At 46.2% G+C, this 21,673-nt stretch overlaps 1 protein-coding gene and 1 long non-coding RNA gene across 2 annotated transcripts in view; both read left to right on the top strand.

Moving 5' to 3' along the window:
* Nucleotides 1–19,365, top strand: part of LOC127923351 (disintegrin and metalloproteinase domain-containing protein 19-like) — a gene marked incomplete at its 3' end in the record, with an annotated part of 49,464 nt that extends 30,099 nt beyond the window's left edge. The window contains exons 4-6 of the mRNA XM_052507361.1: nt 959–1,037; nt 16,760–16,836; nt 19,161–19,365. Of these exons, the coding sequence (XP_052363321.1) occupies nt 959–1,037; nt 16,760–16,836; nt 19,161–19,365 (361 nt within the window). The remainder of the gene's footprint in view (nt 1–958; nt 1,038–16,759; nt 16,837–19,160) is intronic.
* On the top strand, nt 15,390–16,482 carry LOC127923353 (uncharacterized). Its single transcript, XR_008114202.1, has 3 exons — nt 15,390–15,744; nt 15,835–16,072; nt 16,231–16,482. It is a non-coding gene; the product is annotated as an uncharacterized LOC127923353 (long non-coding RNA).
* Nucleotides 19,366–21,673: the final 2,308 nt, after the last annotated feature.

Below are 21,673 nucleotides of genomic sequence, written 5' to 3'. Positions count from 1 at the left end.
CACACACACACACACACACGGGCACGCACACACACAAACACACACACACACGCGCACACAAACACACAACACACAAGCACACACACACACACACGCACACACACGCACACACCCCACACACACACACACACACACACACGCACACACACACCACGCTGTAATAATCAACTCATCAGGGTTCCCAGTGTTTGTGTGAGCTCATAGTAGTTCCAGGATCTACCCCACTGCTGGTCCCTCCTCTCTCTCTCTCCCACGCAGCCCTCTCCTCCCTCCCAGCCCTCTCTCCCCTCTCCCAGCCCTCTCCTCCCTCTCAGCTCTGTCCTCCCTCTGGCCCTCCTCTCCTCTCTCTCCCTCCCATCCCTCTCCCTCCTCCCAGCCCTCTCCTCCCCTCTCCCAGCCCTCTCTCCTCTCTCCAGCCCTCCCCTCCCTCTCAGCCCTCTCTCCTCCTCTCTCTCCCCTCCCATCCCTCTCTCCTCTCCCAGCCCTCTCTCCCCCCTCCCATCCCTCTCTCCTCCTCCCATCCCAGCCCTCCTCCCCTTCCCTCTCCACCCTCCCATCCCTCTCTCCTCCCTCCTCCCTCCCTCCCATCCCTCTCCTCCATCCCCCTCCCATCCCTCTCTCCTCCGCTCCCAGCCTCTCTCCCCTCCCATCCCTCTCTCCTCCTCTCACTCCCCTCCCATCCCTCTCTCCCCTCCCATCCCTCTCTCCTCCCTCCCATCCCTCTCCTCCCTCCCTCCCAGCCCTCTCCCTCCTCCCCTCCCAACCCTCTCTCCTCCCTCCCATCCCTCTCTCCTCCTCCCTCCTCCCAGGCCTCTCTCCTCCCTCCCATCCCTCTCTCCTCCGCTCCCAGGCCTCTCTCTCCTCCCAGCCCTCTCTCTAAATGTGTCCCCTCACGATGAGCTGTGCTCTTTGAGATTCCCTTCTCTTAACTCTTGCTCTTTTTGTGTCTTATTTCTAGTGGTCTGTTTGCCAGTCACTACACAGAAACACACTACCTGGAAGACGGCAGCGCGGTCACCGGCTCTCACAACCTCACGGTACGGTATTAAGTCTAATGGAGTCTCACAACCTCACAGTACGGTATTAAGTCTAATGGAGTCTCACAACCTCACGGTACGGTATTAAGTCTAATGGAGTCTCACAACCTCACAGTACGGTATTAAGTCTAATGGAGTCTCACAACATCACAGTACGGTATTAAGTCTAATGGAGTCTCACAACATCACAGTACGGTATTAAGTCTAATGGAGTCTCACAACATCACAGTACGGTATTAAGTCTAATGGAGTCTCACAACATCACGGTACGGTGTTAAGTCTAATGGAGTCTCACAACCTCATGGTACGGTATTAAGTCTAATGGAGTCTCACAACATCACAGTACGGTATTAAGTCTAATGGAGTCTCACAACATCACAGTACGGTATTAAGTCTAATGGAGTCTCACAACATCACAGTACGGTATTAAGTCTAATGGAGTCTCACAACATCACGGTACGGTGTTAAGTCTAATGGAGTCTCACAACCTCATGGTACGGTATTAAGTCTAATGGAGTCTCACAACATCACAGTACGGTATTAAGTCTAATGGAGTCTCACAACATCACAGTACAGTATTAAGTCTAATGGAGTCTCACAACCTCAAAGTATAGTATTAAGTCTAATGGAGTCTCACAACCTCACAGTACAGTATTAAGTCTAATGGAGTCTCACAACCTCACAGTACAGTATGAAGTCTAATGGAGTCTCACAACCTCACGTTACGGTATTAAGTCTAATGGAGTCGCACAACCTTTCGGTATGATATTAATATAATAATAATAATATATGCCATTTAGCAGACGCTTTTATCCAAAGCGACTTACAGTCATGTGTGCATACATTCTACGTATGGGTGGTCCCGGGAATCGAACCCACTACCCTGGCGTTACAAGCGCCATGCTCTACCAACTGTGCTCCAGAAGACGATAAGTCTAATGGAGGCTCACAACCTCACAGTACAGTATTAAGTCTAATGGAGTCTCACAACCTCTCGGTATGATATTAAGTCTAATGGAGTCTCACAACCTCACAGTACGGTATTAAGTCTAATGGAGTCTCACAACCTTTCGGTATGATATTAAGTCTAATGGAGTCTCACAACATCACAGTACAGTATTAAGTCTAATGGAGGCTCACAACCTCACAGTACAGTATTAAGTCTAATGGAGTCTCACAATTTGGAGGTAAGTCAAATCAAATCAAATCAATTTATAAAGCCCTTCTTACATCAGCTGTGTCACAAAGTGCTGTACAGAAACCCAGCCTAAAACCCCAAACCAGCAAGCAATGCAGGCGTAGAAGCGCGGTGGCTATTAAAAACTCCTATAAAGGCCAGAACCTAGGAAGAAACCAAGAGAGGAACCATGCTATGAGGGTTAAGACATCTCTATGTCCTAGATTGATAGAACCACTTGGCAACAATGCATACTTCATACCTATTACCATACAATAACAAGGCCTACTTCATACCTATTACCATACAATAACAAGGCATACTTCATACCTATTACCAAACAATAACAAGGCATACTTCATACCTATTACCATACAATAACAAGGCATACTTCATACCTATTACCATACAAGGCATACTTCATACCTATTACCATACAATAACAATGCATACTTCATACCTATTACCATACAATAACAAGGCATACTTCATACCTATTACCATACAATAACAAGGCATACTTCATTCCTATTACCATACAATAACAAGGCATACTTCATACCTATTACCATACAATAACAAGGCATACTTCATACCTATTACCATACAATAACAAGGCATACTTCATACCTATTACCATACAATAACAAGGCATACTTCATACCTATTACCATACAATAACAAGGCATACTTCATTCCTATTACCATACAATAACAAGGCATACTTCATACCTATTACCATACAATAACAAGGCATACTTCATACCTATTACCATACAATAACAAGGCATACTTCATACCTATTACCATACAATAACAAGGCATACTTCATACCTATTACCATACAATAACAAGGCATACTTCATACCTATTACCATACAATAACAAGGCATACTTCATACCTATTACCATACTAGGCATACTTCATACCTATTACCATACAATAACAAGGCATACTTCATACCTATTACCATACAATAACAAGGCATACTTCATTCCTATTACCATACAATAACAAGGCATACTTCATTCCTATTACCATACAATAACAAGGCATACTTCATACCTATTACCATACAATAACAAGGCATACTTCATACAATAACAAGGCTATTACCATACAATAACAAGGCATACTTCATACCTATTACCATACAATAACAAGGCATACTTCATTCATATTACCATACAATAACAAGGCATACTTCATTCCTATTACCATACAATAACAAGGCATACTTCATTCCTATTACCGTACAATAACAAGGCATACTTCATTCCTATTACCATACAATAACAAGGCATACTTCATACCTATTACCATACAATAACAAGGCATACTTCATACCTATTACCATACAATAACAAGGCATACTTCATGCCTATTACCATACAAGGCATACTTCATACCTATTACCATACAATAACAAGGCATACTTCATGCCTATTACCATACAATAACAAGGCATACTTCATGCCTATTACCATACAATAACAAGGCATATACTTCATACCTATTACCATACAATAACAAGGCATACTTCATGCCTATTACCATACAATAACAAGGCATACTTCATACCTATTACCATACAAGGCATACTTCATACCTATTACCATACAAGGCAACAAGGCATACTTCATACCTATTACCATACAATAACAAGGCATACTTCATACCTATTACCATACAATAACAAGGCATACTTCATACCTATTACCATACAATAACAAGGCATACTTCATACCTATTACCATACAAGGCATACTTCATACCTATTACCATACAATAACAAGGCATACTTCATACCTATTATTACCATACAATAACAAGGCATACTTCATACCTATTACCATACAATAACAAGGCATACTTCATTCCTATTACCATACAATAACAAGGCATACGTCATACCTATTACCATACAATAACAAGGCATACTTCATACCTATTACCATACAATAACAAGGCATACTTCATACCTATTACCATACAAAGGCATACTTCATACCAAGGCATACTTCATTCCTACAATAACAAGGCATACTTCATACCTATTACCATACAATAACAAGGCATACTTCATACCTATTACCATACAATAACAAGGCATACTTCATGCCTATTACCATACAATAACAATGCATTCTTCATGCCTATTACCATACAATAACAAGGCATACTTCATACCTATTACCATACAAGGCATACGCATGCCTATTACCATACAAAAACAAGGCATACTTCATTCCTATTACCATACAATAACAAGGCATACTTCATACCTATTACCATACAATGACAAGGCATACTTCATTCCTATTACCATACAATAACAAGGCATACTTCATTCCTATTACCGTACAATAACAAGGCATACTTCATTCCTATTACCATACAATAACAAGGCATACTTCATACCTATTACCATACAATAACAAGGCATACTTCATACCTATTACCATACAATAACAAGGCATACTTCATACCTATTACCATACAATAACAAGGCATACTTCATTCCTATTACCATACAATAACAAGGCATACTTCATACCTATTACCATACAATAACAAGGCATACTTCATACCTATTACCATACAATAACCAGGCATACTTCATACCTATTACCATACAATAACAAGGCATACTTCATTCCTATTACCATACAATAACAAGGCATACTTCATTCCTATTACCTTACAATAACAAGGCATACTTCATTCATATTACCTTACAATAACAAGGCATACTTCATACCTATTACCATACAATAACAAGGCATACTTCATACCTATTACATACAATAACAAGGCATACTTCATGCCTATTACCATACAATAACAAGGCATACTTCATACCTATTACCGTTACAATAACAAGGCATACTTCATACCTATTACCATACAATAACAAGGCATACTTCATTCCTATTACCATACAATAACAAGGCATACTTCATACCTATTACCATACAATAACAAGGCATACTTCATACCTATTACCATACAATAACAAGGCATACTTCATACCTATTACCATACAATAACAAGTACAATAACAAGGCATACTTCATACCTATTACCATACAATAACAAGGCATACTTCATACATATTACCATACAATAACAAGGCATACTTCATACCTATTACCATACAATAACAAGGCATACTTCATTCCTATTACCATACAAGGCATACTTCATACCTATTACCATACAATAACAAGGCATACTTCATACCTATTACCATACAATAACAAGGCATACTTCATACCTATTACCATACAATAACAAGGCATACTTCATTCATACCTATTACCATACAATAACAAGGCATACTTCATTCCTATTACCATACAATAACAAGGCATACTTCATACCTATTACCATACAATAACAAGGCATACTTCATACCTATTACCATACAATAACAAGGCATACTTCATACCTATTACCATACAATAACAAGGCATACTTCATACCTATTACCTTACAATAACAAGGCATACTTCATTCCTATTACCGTACAATAACAAGGCATACTTCATACCTATTACCATACAATAACAAGGCATACTTTCATACCTATTACCATACAATAACAAGGCATACTTCATTCCTATTACCATACAAGGCATACTTCATACCTATTACCATACAATAACAAGGCCTACTTCATACCTATTACCATACAATAACAAGGCATACTTCATTCCTATTACCATACAATAACAAGGCATACTTCATTCCTATTACCGTACAATAACAAGGCCTACTTCATACCTATTACCATACAATAACAAGGCATACTTCATACCTATTACCATACAATAACAAGGCATACTTCATACCTATTACCATACAATAACAAGGCATACTTCATTCCTATTACCATACAATAACAAGGCATACTTCATACCTATTACCATACAATAACAAGGCATACTTCATACCTATTACCATACAATAACAAGGCATACTTCATTCCTATTACCATACAATAACAAGGCCTACTTCATACCTATTACCATACAATAACAATGCATACTTCATTCCTATTACCATACAATAACAAGGCATACTTCATTCCTATTACCATACAATAACAAGGCATACTTCATTCCTATTACCATACAATAACAAGGCATACTTCATTCCTATTACCATACAATAACAAGGCATACTTCATACCTATTACCATACAATAACAAGGCATACTTCATTCCTATTACCATGCTGTTGTTCTTCCTCTCTCTATGGAGCTCAGAGACCTCTTGTTGAACCCCTGAACCTGTCAGGATGAGGGGTTGTCGTCCCTCCGTTTAGAGGAAAACGGACTGAAGGAAATGTTGACGCTCCTGTAATATCAGTTCAGTCTAGTACCCACAGTTCAGTCTGTCTGCTGAAGCTGCTGTGGTGGGACAGTGGAGAGGAGAGGTGTATTGTGGGTAGTGGCTAGTACCCACAGTTCAGTCTGTCTGCTGAAGCTGCTGTGGTGGGACAGTGGAGAGGAGAGGTGTATTGTGGGTAGTGGGAGAGGTAGTACCCACAGTTCAGTCTGTCTGCTGAAGCTGCTGTGGTGGGACAGTGGAGAGGAGAGGTGTATTGTGGGTAGTGGCTAGCTGCTGAAGCTGCTGTGGTGGGACAGTGGAGAGAGAGGTATATTGTGGGTAGTGGATAGCTGCTGAAGCTGCTGTGGTGGGACAGTGGAGGAGAGGTGTATTGTGGGTAGTGGCTAGCTGCTGAAGCTGCAGTGGTGGAACAGTGGAGAGGAGAGTTGTATTGTGGGTAGTGGCTAGCTGCTGAAGCTGCTGTGGTGGGACAGTGGAGAGGAGAGTTGTATTGTGGGTAGTGGCTAGTGGCTAGTACCCACAGTTCAGTCTGTCTGCTGAAGCTGCTATGGTGGGGTGGGACAGTGGAGAGGAGAGGTGTATTGTGGGTAGTGGCAGTTCATTCTGTCAAAGAAGATGTGGTCTGCTTGCTTGGTCTTTTTGTGTCCAGTCCATTGTTCCCTAATACGTTTCCCAAAGTGAAGAAGTTACTGTAAATATACAAGACGAAACACCGTGAAAGGAGGAATTTAACCACGGACTTGATACATGGCAAACGGTTAAACCTTATAATAATAATAATAATAATAATAATAATAATAATAATAATATATGCCATTTAGCAGACGCTTTTATCCAAAGCGACTTACAGTCATGTGTGCATACATTCTACGAATGGGTGGTCCCGGAAACGAACCCACTACCCTGGCGTTACAAGCGCCATGCTCTACCAACTGAGCTACAGAAGGACCTTACGGAACATTCATGAAAATGCGAACATCTCGCTTCTGTCATGCAGTACGTGTTCAACCCACACATTGACCTGACAATTTGTTCCACACAGAGCATCATGTTTCAGTTGATCCTGCTGTGGACCGGGTCAGACTAATCCATAACGAAAGCTCCTCCCCTCAGCAGTGGACATAACGAAAGCTCCTACCCCTCTCAGCAGGGGACATAACGAAAGCTCCTCCCTCAGCAGGGGACATAATGAAAGCTCCCCCTCAACTGGTGACATAACGAAAGCCCCCCTCAGCAGGAGACATAACGAAATCTCCCCCCCACAGCAGGGGACATAACGAAAGCTCCTCCCCCTCAGCAGGGGACATCTCGACCCACATCACCTCACCAGTCCCTGCTATTCCCCCAGTCCCCCTAGTGACTGGGTCCCCTAGTGACACGATCCCCTAGTGACTGGATCCCTAGTGACCGGATCCCCTAGTGACTGGATCCCCTAGTGACAGGATCCCCTAGTGACTGATCCCCTAGTGACCGGATCCCCTAGTGACTGATCCCCCTAGTGACAGGATCCCCTAGTGACTCAAACCCCTCGTGACCGGATCCCCTCGTGACTGGGTCCCCTAGTGACTGAGTACCCTAGTACCTGGATCCCCTAGTGACCGGATCCCCTAGTGACCGGATACCCTGGTGACTGGGTCTCTTCATGGGAGTGTCAGACTGGAGGGTTCTACAGTCCCCTGGTGACTGGGTCTCTTCATGGGAGTGTCAGACTGGAGGGTTCTACAGTCCCCTAGTGACTGGGTCTCTTCATGGGAGTGGGACTCAGACTGGGTCTCTTCAGGGTTCTACAGTCCCCCTAGTGACCGGGTGTGACTGTGACTGGGTCTCTTCATGGGAGTGTCAGACTGGAGGGTTCTACAGTCCCCTAGTGACTGGGTCTCTTCATGGGAGTGTCAGACTGGAGGGTTCTACAGTCCCCTAGTGACTGGGTCCCTTCATGGGAGTGTCAGACTGGAGGGTTCTACAGTCCCCTAGTGACTGGGTCTCTTCATGGGAGTGTCAGGGACAGTCAGACTGGAGGGTTCTACAGTCCCCTAGTGACTGGGTCCTTCATGGGAGTGTCAGACTGGAGGGTTCTACAGTCCCCTAGTGACTGGGTCCCTTCATGGGAGTGTCAGACTGGAGGGTTCTACAGTCCCCTAGTGACTGGCCTCTTCATGGGAGTGTCAGACTGAGGGTTCTACAGTCCCCTAGTGACTGACTGGGGTCTGGGAGTGTCAGACTGGAGGGTTCTACAGTCCCCTAGTGACTGGGTCTCTTCATGGGAGTGTCAGACTGGAGGGTTCTACAGTCCCCTAGTGACTGGGTCCCTTCATGGGAGTGTCAGACTGGAGGGTTCTACAGTCCCCTAGTGACTGGGTCTCTTCATGGGAGTGTCAGACTGGAGGGTTCTACAGTCCCCTAGTGACTGGGTCTCTTCATGGGAGTGTCAGACTGGAGGGTTCTACAGTCCTCTAGTGACTGGGTCTCTTCATGGGAGTGTCAGACTGGAGGGTTCTACAGTCCCCTAGTGACTGGGTCTCTTCATGGGAGTCTCAGACTGGAGGGTTCTACAGTCCCCTAGTGACTGGGTCTCTTCATGGGAGTGTCAGACTGGAGGGTTCTACAGTCCCCTAGTGACTGGGTCTCTTCATGGGAGTGTCAGACTGGAGGGTTCTACAGTCCCCTAGTGACTGGGTCTCTTCATGGGAGTGTCAGACTGGAGGGTTCTACAGTCCTCTAGTGACTGGGTCTCTTCATGGGAGTGTCAGACTGGAGGGTTCTACAGTCCCCTAGTGACTGGGTCCCTTCATGGGAGTGTCAGACTGAGGGTTCTACAGTCCCCTAGTGACTGGGTCTCTTCATGGGAGTGTCAGACTGGAGGGTTCTCAGTCCCCTACTGACTCCCTTCTGGGTCTCTTCATGGGAGGTCAGTGAGGGTTCTACAGTCCCCTAGTGACTGGGTCCCTTCATGGGAGTGTCAGACTGGAGGGTTCTACAGTCCCCTAGTGACTGGGTCCCTTCATGGGAGTGTCAGACTGAGGGTTCTACAGTCCCCTAGTGACTGGGTCCCTCTTCATGGGAGTGTCAGACTGGAGGGTTCTACAGTCCCCTAGTGACTGGGTCCCTTCATGGGAGTGTCAGACTGGAGGGTTCTACAGTCCCCTAGTGACTGGGTCTCTTCATGGGAGTGTCAGACTGGAGGGTTCTACAGTCCCCTAGTGACTGGGTCCCTTCATGGGAGTGTGGGACTCAGACTGGAGGGTTCTACAGTCCCCTAGTGACTGGGTCCTTCATGGGAGTGTCAGACTGGAGGGTTCTACAGTCCCCTAGTGACTGGGTCTCTTCATGGGAGTGTCAGACTGGAGGGTTCTACAGTCCCCTAGTGACTGGGTCTCTTCATGGGAGTGTCAGACTGGAGGGTTCAGTCCCCTAGTGACTGGGTCTCTTCATGGGAGTGTCAGACTGGAGGGTTCTACAGTCCCCTAGTGACTGGGTCTCTTCATGGGAGTGTCAGACTGGAGGGTTCTACAGTCCCCTAGTGACTGGGTCCCTTCATGGGAGTGTCAGACTGGAGGGTTCTACAGTCCCCTAGTGACTGGGTCCCTTCATGGGAGTGTCAGACTGGAGGGTTCTACAGTCCCCTAGTGACTGGGTCCCTTCATGGGAGTGTGGACTCCCCTAGACTGGAGGGTTCTACAGTCCCCTTCAGTGACTGGGTCCCTTCATGGGAGTGTCAGACTGGAGGGTTCTACAGTCCCCTAGTGACTGGGTCCCTTCATGGGAGTGTCAGACTGGAGGGTTCTACAGTCCCCTAGTGACTGGGTCTCTTCATGGGAGTGTGGGACTCAGACTGGGTCCCTTCAGGGTTCTACAGTCCCCTAGTGACTGGGTCCCTTCATGGGAGTGTCAGACTGGAGGGTTCTACAGTCCCCTAGTGACTGGGTCCCTTCATGGGAGTGTCAGACTGGAGAGGGTTCTACAGTCCCCTAGTGACTGGGTCCCTTCATGGGAGTGTCAGACTGGAGGGTTCTACAGTCCCCTAGTGACTGGGTCTCTTCATGGGAGTGTGGGACAGACTGGAGGGTTCTACAGTCCCCTAGTGACTGGGTCCTTTCATGGGAGTGTCAGACTGGAGGGTTCTACAGTCCCCTAGTGACTGGGTCCCTTCATGGGAGTGTCAGACTGGAGGGTTCTACAGTCCCCTAGTGACTGGGTCTCTTCATGGGAGTGTGGGACTCAGACTGGAGGGTTCTACAGTCCCCTAGTGACTGGGTCCCTTCATGGGAGTGTCAGACTGGAGGGTTCTACAGTCCCCTAGTGACTGGGTCCCTTCATGGGAGTGTCAGACTGGGGTTCTAGGACTGGGTCCCTTCATGGGAGTGTCACAGTCCCCCCTAGTGACTGGGTCCCTTCATGGGAGTGTCAGACTGAGGGTTCTACAGTCCCCTAGTGACTGGGTCTCTTCATGGGAGTGTCAGACTGGAGGGTTCTACAGTCCCCTAGTGACTGGGTCCCTTCATGGGAGTGTCAGACTGGAGGGTTCTACAGTCCCCTAGTGACTGGGTCCCTTCATGGGAGTGTCAGACTGGAGGGTTCTACAGTCCCCTAGTGACTGGGTCCCTTCATGGGAGTGTCAGACTGGAGGGTTCTACAGTCCCCTAGTGACTGGGTCTCTTCATGGGAGTGTGGGACTCAGACTGGAGGGTTCTACAGTCCCCTAGTGACTGGGTCTCTTCATGGGAGTGTGGGACTCAGACTGGAGGGTTCTACAGTCCCCTAGTGACTGGGTCTCTTCATGGGAGTGTCAGACTGGAGGGTTCTACAGTCCCCTAGTGACTGGGTCCCTTCATGGGAGTGTCAGACTGGAGGGTTCTACAGTCCCCTAGTGACTGGGTCCCTTCATGGGAGTGTCAGACTGGAGGGTTCTACAGTCCCCTAGTGACTGGGTCTCTTCATGGGAGAGTGTCAGACTGGGGGTTCCAGTCCCCTAGTCAGTGACCGGAGGGTTCCTACTGGGTCTCTTCATGGGAGTGTCAGACTGGAGGGTTCTACAGTCCCCTAGTAACTGGGTCTCTTCATGGGAGTGTGGGACTCAGACTGGAGGGTTCTACAGTCCCCCAGTGACTGGGTCCCTTCATGGGAGTGTCAGACTTGAGGGTTCTACAGTCCCCTAGTGACTGGGTCCTTCATGGGAGTGTCAGACTGGAGGGTTCTACAGTCCCCTAGTGACTGGGTCCCTTCATGGGAGTGTCAGGACTGAGGGTTCTACAGTCCCCTAGTAACTGGGTCCCTTCATGGCAGTGTGGGACTCAGACTGGATTGGCCCAGTCTTCCAGTCTTCCATCAGTCTCAGACGGACTGATCCATTGGTAATTTATTGGCCTGTCTGGAGGGAGTTAGGGAGGGAGGAATCTGAGCCCTTTCATTCCCCCATTTCATGTATCAGTATTTTATGCCAGCTTAGCGTCTGTCAGAGGCAAGGTATTAGACAGAGGGAGGGAGTGGTGAGTGAGGGAGGGAGGGAGGGAGAGAGGGAGAGAGGGAGTGATGAGTGATAGCCTCTTCACTTCTCCGTCCTTCCTCTTCATTTGTCTGTTTTATAGCTCTCTGTAATGGAAGACTTTCCAGGCATTGTTCCTCACTCAGAGGACGTACCAGACACAGGAAGGGAGAGCCTCGTCCTTCATGACAGATTGTTAAAATACAAGAGCTCAAAACGTATTGTATCCATACAAAAAGTCTAAGAATAAACACATGGTAATTATGAACAAAATACAGGTTTGATAGATTGTACATTCACAGAGGTGTACAACATTCACAGAGGTGTTCAACAGGGAAGTCCGATCTCCCAGTTTGATACATTCACAGAGGTGTTCAACAGGGAAGTCCAATCTCCCCAGTTTGATACATTCACAGAGGTGTTCAACAGGGAAGTCCAATCTCCCCAGTTTGATACATTCACAGAGGTGTTCAACAGGAAGTCCAATCTCCCCAGTTTGATACATTCACAGAGGTGTACAACAGGGAAGTCCGATCTCCCAGTTTGATACATTCACAGAGGTGTTCAACAGGGAAGTCCAATCTCCCCAGTTTGGATACATTCACAGAGATGTTCAACAGGAAGTCCGATCTCCCCAGTTTGATACATTCACAGAGGTGTTCAACAGGGAAGTCCAATCTCCCCAGTTTGATACATTCACAGAGGTGTTCAACAGGGAAGTCCAATCTCCCAGTTTGATACATTCACAGAGGTGTACAACAGGGAAGTCCGATCTCCCCAGTTTGATACATTCACAGAGGTGTTCAACAGGGAAGTCCAATCTCCCAGTTTGATACATTCACAGAGATGTTCAACAGGGATGTCCGATCTCCCCAGTTTGATACATTCACAGAGGTGTTCAACAGGGAAGTTCAATCTCCCAGTTTGATACATTCACAGAGGTGTTCAACAGGGAAGTCCAATCTCCCCAGTTTGATACATTCACAGAGGTGTTCAAGAGGGAAGTCCAATCTCCCCAGTTTGATACATTCACAGAGGTGTTCAACAGGGAAGTCCAATCTCCCAGTTTGATACATTCACAGAGATGTTCAACAGGGAAGTCCGATCTCCCCAGTTTGATACATTCACAGAGGTGTTCAACAGGGAAGTCCAATCTCCCCAGTTTGATACATTCACAGAGGTGTTCAACAGGGAAGTCCGATCTCCCCAGTTTGATACATTCACAGAAGTGTTCAACAGGGAAGTCCAATCTCCCCAGTTTGATACATTCACAGAGGTGTTCAACAGGGAAGTCCAATCTCCCAGTTTGATACATTCACAGAGGTGTTCAACAGGGAAGTCCAATCTCCCCAGTTTGATACATTTCACAGAAGGTGTTCAACAGGGAAGTCCAATCTCCCAGTTTGATACATTCACAGAGGTGTTCAACAGGAAGTCCAATCTCCCAGTTTGATACATTCACAGAGGTGTTCAACAGGATACATTCACAGAAACAGTCAATCTCCCCAGTTTGATACATTCACAGAGGTGTTCAACAGGGAAGTCCAATCTCCCCAGTTTGATACATTCACAGAGATGTTCAACAGGGAAGTCCGATCTCCCAGTTTGATACATTCACAGAGGTGTTCAACAGGAAGTCCAATCTCCCCAGTTTGATACATTCACAGAGATGTTCAACAGGGAAGTCCGATCTCCCAGTTTGATACATTCACAGAGGTGTTCAACAGGGAAGTCCAATCTCCCCAGTTTGATACATTCACAGAGGTGTTCAACAGGGAAGTCCAATCTCCCAGTTTGATACATTCACAGAGGTGTACAACAGGGAAGTCCGATCTCCCCAGTTTGATACATTCACAGAGGTGTTCAACAGGAAGTCCAATCTCCCCAGTTTGATACATTCACAGAGATGTTCAACAGGGATGTCCGATCTCCCAGTTTGATACATTCACAGAGGTGTTCAACAGGGAAGTTCAATCTCCCCAGTTTGATACATTCACAGAGGTGTTCAACAGGGAAGTCCAATCTCCCCAGTTTGATACATTCACAGAGGTGTTCAACAGGGAAGTCCAATCTCCCCAGTTTGATACATTCACAGAGGTGTTCAACAGGAAGTCCAATCTCCCAGTTTGATACATTCACAGAGATGTTCAACAGGAAGTCCGATCTCCCCAGTTTGATACATTCACAGAGGTGTTCAACAGGGAAGTCCAATCTCCCAGTTTGATACATTCACAGAGGTGTTCAACAGGGAAGTCCGATCTCCCCAGTTTGATACATTCACAGAAGTGTTCAACAGGGAAGTCCAATCTCCCAGTTTGATACATTCACAGAGGTGTTCAACAGGGAAGTCCAATCTCCCCAGTTTGATACATTCACAGAGGTGTTCAACAGGGAAGTCCAATCTCCCAGTTTGATACATTCACAGAGGTGTTCAACAGGAAGTCCAATCTCCCCAGTTTGATACATTCACAGAGGTGTTCAACAGGGAAGTCCAATCTCCCCAGTTTGATACATTCACAGAGGTGTACAACAGGGAAGTCCAATCTCCCAGTTTGATACATTCACAACAGGCCACCAGAGTAGAAGCTTTGGAGAGAGGAAGGACTAAGACACGCCTTCTAGAACAACCTAGAAGGTAGAGTAGAAGCTTTGTAGAGAGGACTAAGGCCTGGTCTTCTGGAACATCGTAGAAGGTAGAGTAGAAGCTTTGTAGAGAGGACTAAGGCCTGGTCTTCTGGAACATCGTAGAAGGTAGAGTAGAAGCTTTGTAGAGAGGACTAAGGCCTGGTCTTCTGGAACATCGTAGAAGGTAGAGTAGAAGCTTTGTAGAGAGGACTAAGGCCTGGTCTTCTGGAACATCGTAGAAGGTAGAGTAGAAGCTTTGGAGAGAGGACTAAGGCCTGGTCTTCTGGAACATCCTAGAAGGTAGAGTAGAAGCTTTGGAGAGAGGACTAAGGCCTGGTCTTCTGGAACATCCTAGAAGGTAGAGTAGAAGCTTTGTAGAGAGGACTAAGGTCTGGTCTTCTGGAACATCATAGAAGGTAGAGTAGAAGCTTTGGAGAGAGGACTAAGGTCTGGTCTTCTGGAACATCCTAGAAAGCAGAGTAGAAGCTTTGTAGAGAGGACTAAGGTCTGGTCTTCTAGAACATCCTAGAAAGCAGAGTAGAAGCTTTGTAGAGAGGACTAAGGTCTGGCCTTCTGGAACATCGTAGAAGGTAGAGTAGAAGCTTTGTAGAGAGGACTAAGGCCTGGTCTTCTGGAACATCGTAGAAGGTAGAGTAGAAGCTTTGTAGAGAGGACTAAGATCTGGTCTTCTGGAACATCGTAGAAGGTAGAGTAGAAGCTTTGTAGAGAGGACTAAGGTCTGGCCTTCTGGAACTTCCCAGTTCCACGGTAAAGGACCAATAGTTACATGACGGTTCTCTCTGAGAAAACGGATCCGACGCTGAACATGTGGAATCAGCAGCAGGTGAACAACAACCACCTTGGAAAAGAGTAAAGACGAATCCTGGAATGTACACAGGTCTATATTTGGAGAAGGGAGAGGTGGAGAAACCACATGTCCATGTTTTACTGTGCAGCAGTGAAGTAGTCAGGGAGGAAGTGCCTGGGTCTGGACCATAGGTACCACAGGAGATGGCCTGGGTCTGGACCATAGGTACCACAGGAGATGGCCTGGGTCTGGACCATAGGTACCACAGGAGATGGCCTGGCTCTGGACCATAGATGGCCTGGGTCTGGACAATAGGTACCACAGGAGAGGGCCTGGGTCTGGACCATAGGTACCACAGGAGATGGCCTGGGTCTGGACCATAGGTACCACAGGAGATGGCCTGGGTCTGGACCATAGGTACCACAGGAGATGGCCTGGGTCTGGACCATAGGTACCACAGGAGATGGCCTGGGTCTGGACCATAGGTACCACAGGAGATGGCCTGGGTCTGGACCATAGGTACCACAGGAGATGGCCTGGGTCTGGACCATAGGTACCACAGGAGATGGCCTGGGTCTGGACCATAGGTACCACAGGAGATGGCCTGAGTCTGGACCATAGGTACCACAGGAGATGGCCTGGCTCTGGACCATAGATGGCCTGGGTCTGGACAATAGGTACCACAGGCGATGGCCTGGGTCTGGACCATAGGTACCACAGGAGATGGCCTGGGTCTGGACAATAGGTACCACAGGAGATGGCCTGGGTCTGGACCATAGGTACCACAGGAGATGGCCTGGGTCTGGACCATAGGTACCACAGGAGATGGCCTGGGTCTGGACCATAGGTACCACAGGAGATGGCCTGGGTCTGGACCATAGGTACCACAGGAGATGGCCTGGGTCTGGACCATAGGTACCACAGGAGATGGCCTGGGTCTGGACCATAGGTACCACAGGAGATGGCCTGGGTCTGGACCATAGGTACCACAGGAGATGGCCTGGGTCTGGACCATAGATACCACAGGAGATGGCCTGGGTCTGGACAATAGGTACCACAGGAGATGGCCTGGGTCTGGACCATAGCCAGAAGCTGTATTTTCACTCCAAACCAGATACTTCCTCCACTGTCCTACCATCCTGCCCCTCCTACCTACCCTGACAGCCAGGCCTTGTCCTAACAGTATGTTAAACTCTCTGTCCTACCTCCCTGCCCCTCCTACCTACCCTGACAGTCTGGCCTTGTCCTAACAGTATGTTAAACTCTCTTCTCAGACGAACTGCTATTACCACGGAATGGTGCAGGGACACATCTATTCTGACGTCAGCCTCAGTACCTGCTCAGGTCTCAGGTGAGTGTGTGTGTGTGTGTGTGTGTGTGTGTGTGTGTGTGTGTGTGTGTGTGTGTGTGTGTGTGTGTGTGTGTGTGTGTGTGTGTGTGTGTGTGTGTGTGTGTGTGTGTGTGTGTGTGTGTGTGTGTGTGTGTGTGTGTGTGTGTGTGTCAGTGGGCCTCCTGTATGTATTGTCATGTCATTACCCCATGGTCTAATGAACCTCAAAGCTCCAGTGTCCGACTAGCCAAGCAGTTAGATTAGCCTGAAGCAACGGGCATTCTCATCATCAATGTTGTTGTTCTCTGTTTCTCTCTGAAACTAAAGATTAACAGAGTTACCATATAAACACACCTTACACGAAACCCAAACCGGCTGCGTGCGTGCGCCATCGTGCGCCATCGTGCGCCATCATGCATAAATATATTTTGTCCCCCGAGACGAGATCACGACACGCAGGTTAAAATATCAAAACAAACTCTGAACCAATTACATTAATTTGGGGACAGGTCGAAAAACAGTAAACATTTAACGTTATGGCAATTTAGCTAGGTTGCACTTGCTAGCTAATTTGTCTTATTTAGCTAGCTTGCACTTGCTAGCTAATTTGTCTTATTTAGCTAGCTTGCACTTGCTAGCTAATTTGTCTTATTTAGCTAGCTTGCACTTGCTAGCTAATTTGTCTTGTTTAGCTAGCTTGCACTTGCTAGCTAATTTGTCTTATTTAGCTACCTTGCTGTTGCTAGCTAATTTGTCCTGGGATACAACGTTAAACATTGAGTTGTTATTTTACCTGAAATGCACAAGGTCCTCCACTCCGCTAATTAATCAACACATAAAACGGTCAACCGAATCGTTTCTAGCCATCTCTCCTCCTTCCTTCCTTCCTCTTATTATTACCACGACAACCGGCAAAACAGTTTGTCTTTCAATCACCCACGTGGGTATAACCAATGAGGAGATGGCACGTGGGTACCTGCTTTTAATAACCAATGAGGAGATGGGAGAGGCAGGACTTGCAGCGTGATCTGCGTCAGAAATAGAAAGGACTTCTATTTTATCCCTTGGCAACGCAGACGCTCGTTGGCGCGCGCCAGCAGTGTGGGTACCAATAATTGAATAACATAGATTTCTAAATTTATTTTGTAACGCTGGCGCAAGCGACACAAGCGGTGTAGTCAGGGTATCAGTGATGAATGGAAATGGAAATGTATCCCTGTGTTAATTGATCCAAGACAACGATCTACAGTCAGAGTAATACAAGTCTTTAACACAGTGAAGACATGCAAAGCTGGGAAAGAGAACCGTTCAGCGTTCACACATGTCAAGTAGGAGTAACGAGTCTGCTCATTTTTTCTGGACATCATCAAGAATGTCGTTCCCAAAACGTGCCAACAGTTGTCCTCCTCTAAGGAGTGATAGGGGTAATTGTTAAGCCCTTGAGTGCATTCCCAATTGGTACCCTATTCCCTATGTAGTGCACTACTTTTAACCCAGAGCCCCATAGAGTTCTTGTTAAGAGTAGTGCACTATATAGGGAATAGGGTGCCGTTTGTGATGCAAGACCCTGTTTTACAGGCCGCTCATTTTTCTGCCCCTCTGCAACCTGTTTCTGCATAGACAGATGCAGAGGGCTTAGTTTGACGAGTGCTATGCTGCCTGACGCGACGGCCAAGACAAATTGTTTCGGGGTTTTTAGTTGGCAGCTATAGTCTGGCTTTGGGAGCGTTTTTTAATGTTAAGTTTATGTGGTTATTAGTGTTGTCAAGAGGTTGATAAAAACTCAGAGTTTTGGCCCAGTTTCAGTGGACGAAGACGTCACTTTAAATCACCAGGGCTGTTTTTATTAGTGTGAGAAAAGTTGACGGTGAGAAATAAGAGACTCTCATCACGGACAGACGGAGAATGAGAAACCACCGGGCGGATATTACTATATTTCTTATTAAGCCAAATGTCTGCCTCTTGATTTGTTTCCACAGTGAGACTTTATCGACGAGGTAAAAGTAGTGTTACCCACAAAGCACCTCAGTTGGGGCGGCAGCGTAGCCTAGTGGTTAGAGCGTTGGACTAGTAACCTGAAGGGTTGCAAGATCAAATCCCGAGCTGACAAGGTACAACTCTGTCATTCTGTCCCTGAACAGGCAGTTAACCCACTGTCTTTGAAAATAAGAATTTGTTCTTAACTGACTTGCCAAGTCAAATAAAGGTTAAAATAAAAATAAGAGATCCATTGTCCAACATTCTGTATAAAAAACCCATCATGACAGACATTTAAGAAATATTCTTCTACTTCATTGATTGATGATCGATTGATCGATTCATCAATATCACTCTTGTATTCCCAGTGGCTTCATCTCACTAGAAAACAGATCCTACGTGTTGGAGCCGTCAACTGATCCCTCCAGTGGATCCCACAGGATCTACCGGTCAGAACAGCTCAACCTCACACCTGGCTCGTGTGGCCATGGCTTCAACATATCACTGGTTCATGGAGACACCCAGAACAGCCACAACCAATCAGACAGCCCCTTCGGAGCCTTCAGCACCAGGGTAAGCAGCATACATGGAATACCATACACAGGCAGCCCCAATTCTGATCTTTTGCCACTAATTGGTCTTTTGATCAATCAGATCAGAATCTTTTGCCAATATATAGGCAAAATATCAGAATTGGGCTTCTTGTGTTAACACAGCCGTAGTCTCTTATGTTAATAAGCTATGAATTCATGTTTAGCTCATGAGACTTGGGGTCAAAAACAGTGTATATGTATATACATATATCTGGAATGGGTTAGAGATCTTCTAGAATCCTCTAGGAAAACACTAACGTTGTCTTTACATCCATCTACAGATAGAGACTAGGAGGGATCCAGATCAAACCTCAGTCAGTAGAGACTAGGAGTTCTTCAGATCAAACCTCAGTCAGTAGAGACTAGGAGGTCTTCAGATCAAACCTCAGTCAGTAGAGACTAGGAGGTCTTCAGATCAAACCTCAGTCAGTAGAGACTAGGAGGTCGTCAGATCAAACCTTAGTCAGTAGAGACTAGGAGGTCTTCAGATCAAACCTCAGTCAGTAGAGACTAGGAGGTCTTCAGATCAAACCTCAGTCAGTAGAGACTAGGAGGTCTTCAGATCAAACCTCAGTCAGTAGAGACTAGGAGATCTTCAGATCAAACCTCAGTCAGTAGAGACTAGGAGGTCTTCAGATCAAACCTCAGTCAGTAGAGACTAGGAGGTCTTCAGATCAAACCTCTGTCAGTAGAGACTAGGAGGGATCCAGATCCAAACTCAGTCAGTAGAGACTAGGAGGTCTTCAGATCAAACCTCAGACAGTAGAGACTAGGAGGTCTTCAGATCAAACCTCAGTCAGTAGAGACTAGGAGTTCTTCAGATCAAACCTCAGTCAGTAGAGACTAGGAGGTCTTCAGATCAAACCTCAGTCAGTAGAGACTAGGGGGTCTTCAGATCAAACCTCAGTCAGTAGAGACTAGGAGGTCGTCAGATCAAACCTCAGTCAGTAGAGACTAGGAGGTCTTCAGATCAAACCTCAGTCAGTAGAGACTAGGAGGTCTTCAGATCAAACCTCAGTCAGTGGAGACTAGGAGGTCTTCAGATCAAACCTCAATCAGTAGAGACTAGGAGGTCTTCAGATCAAACCTCAGTCAGTAGAGACTAGGAGGGATCCAGATCAAACCTCAGTCAGTAGAGACTAGGAGGTCTTCAGATCAAACCTCAGTCAGTAGAGACTAGGAGGTCTTCAGATCAAACCTCAGACAGTAGACACTAGGGGGGTTTCAGATCAAACCTCAGTCAGTAGAGACTAGAAGATCTTCAGATCAAACCTCAGACAGTAGAGACTAGGAGGTCTTCAGATCAAACCTAAGTCCGTCGAGACGAGGAGGTCTTCAGATCAAACCTCAATCAGTAGAGACTAGGAGGTCTTCAGATCAAACCTCAGTCAGTAGAGACTAGGAGGTCTTCAGATCAAACCTCAGTCAGTAGAGACTAGGAGGTCTTCAGATCAAACCTCAGTCAGTAGAGACTAGGAGGTCTTCAGATCAAACCTCGGACAGTAGAGACTAGGAGGTATTCAGATCAAACCTCAGTCAGTAGAGACTAGAAGATCTTCAGATCAAACCTCAGACAGTAGAGACTAGGAGGTCTTCAGATCAAACCTAAGTCCGTCGAGACGAGGAGGTCTTCAGATCAAGCCTCAGTCAGTAGAGACTAGGAGGGATCCAGATCAAACCTCAGTCAGTAGAGACTAGGAGGTCTTCAGATCAAACCTCAGTCAGTAGAGACTAGGAGGTCTTCAGATCAAACCTCAGACAGTAGACACTAGGAGGGTTTCAGATCAAACCTCAGTCAGTAGAGACTAGGAGGTCTTCAGATCAAACCTCAGTCAGTAGAGACTAGGAGGTCTTCAGATCAAACCTCAGACAGTAGAGACTAGGAGGTCTTCAGATCAAACCCCAGTCAGTAGAGACTAGGAGGTCTTCAGATCAAACCCCAGTCAGTAGAGACTAGGAGGTCTTCAGATCAAACCTCAGTCAGTAGAGACTAGGAGGTCTTCAGATCAAACCTCAGTCAGTAGAGACTAGAATGTCTTCAGATCAAACCTCAGTCAGTAGAGACTAGGAGGTCTTCAGATCAAACCTCAGACAGTAGAGACTAGGAGGTCTTCAGATCAAACCTCAGTCAGTAGAGACTAGAATGTCTTCAGATCAAACCTCAGTCAGTAGAGACTAGGAGGTCTTCAGATCAAACCTCAGTCAGTAGAGACTAGGAGGTCTTCAGATCAAACCTCAGTCAGTAGAGACTAGAATGTCTTCAGATCAAACCTCAGTCAGTAGAGACT

This window comes from Oncorhynchus keta, unplaced genomic scaffold (genome assembly GCF_023373465.1).
Source record: "Oncorhynchus keta strain PuntledgeMale-10-30-2019 unplaced genomic scaffold, Oket_V2 Un_contig_29401_pilon_pilon, whole genome shotgun sequence".
NCBI classification, from domain to species: Eukaryota; Metazoa; Chordata; class Actinopteri; order Salmoniformes; family Salmonidae; genus Oncorhynchus; species Oncorhynchus keta.
Note: the sequence above shows the minus strand (reverse complement) of the source record. Positions and strands in the feature narration are given on the sequence as shown.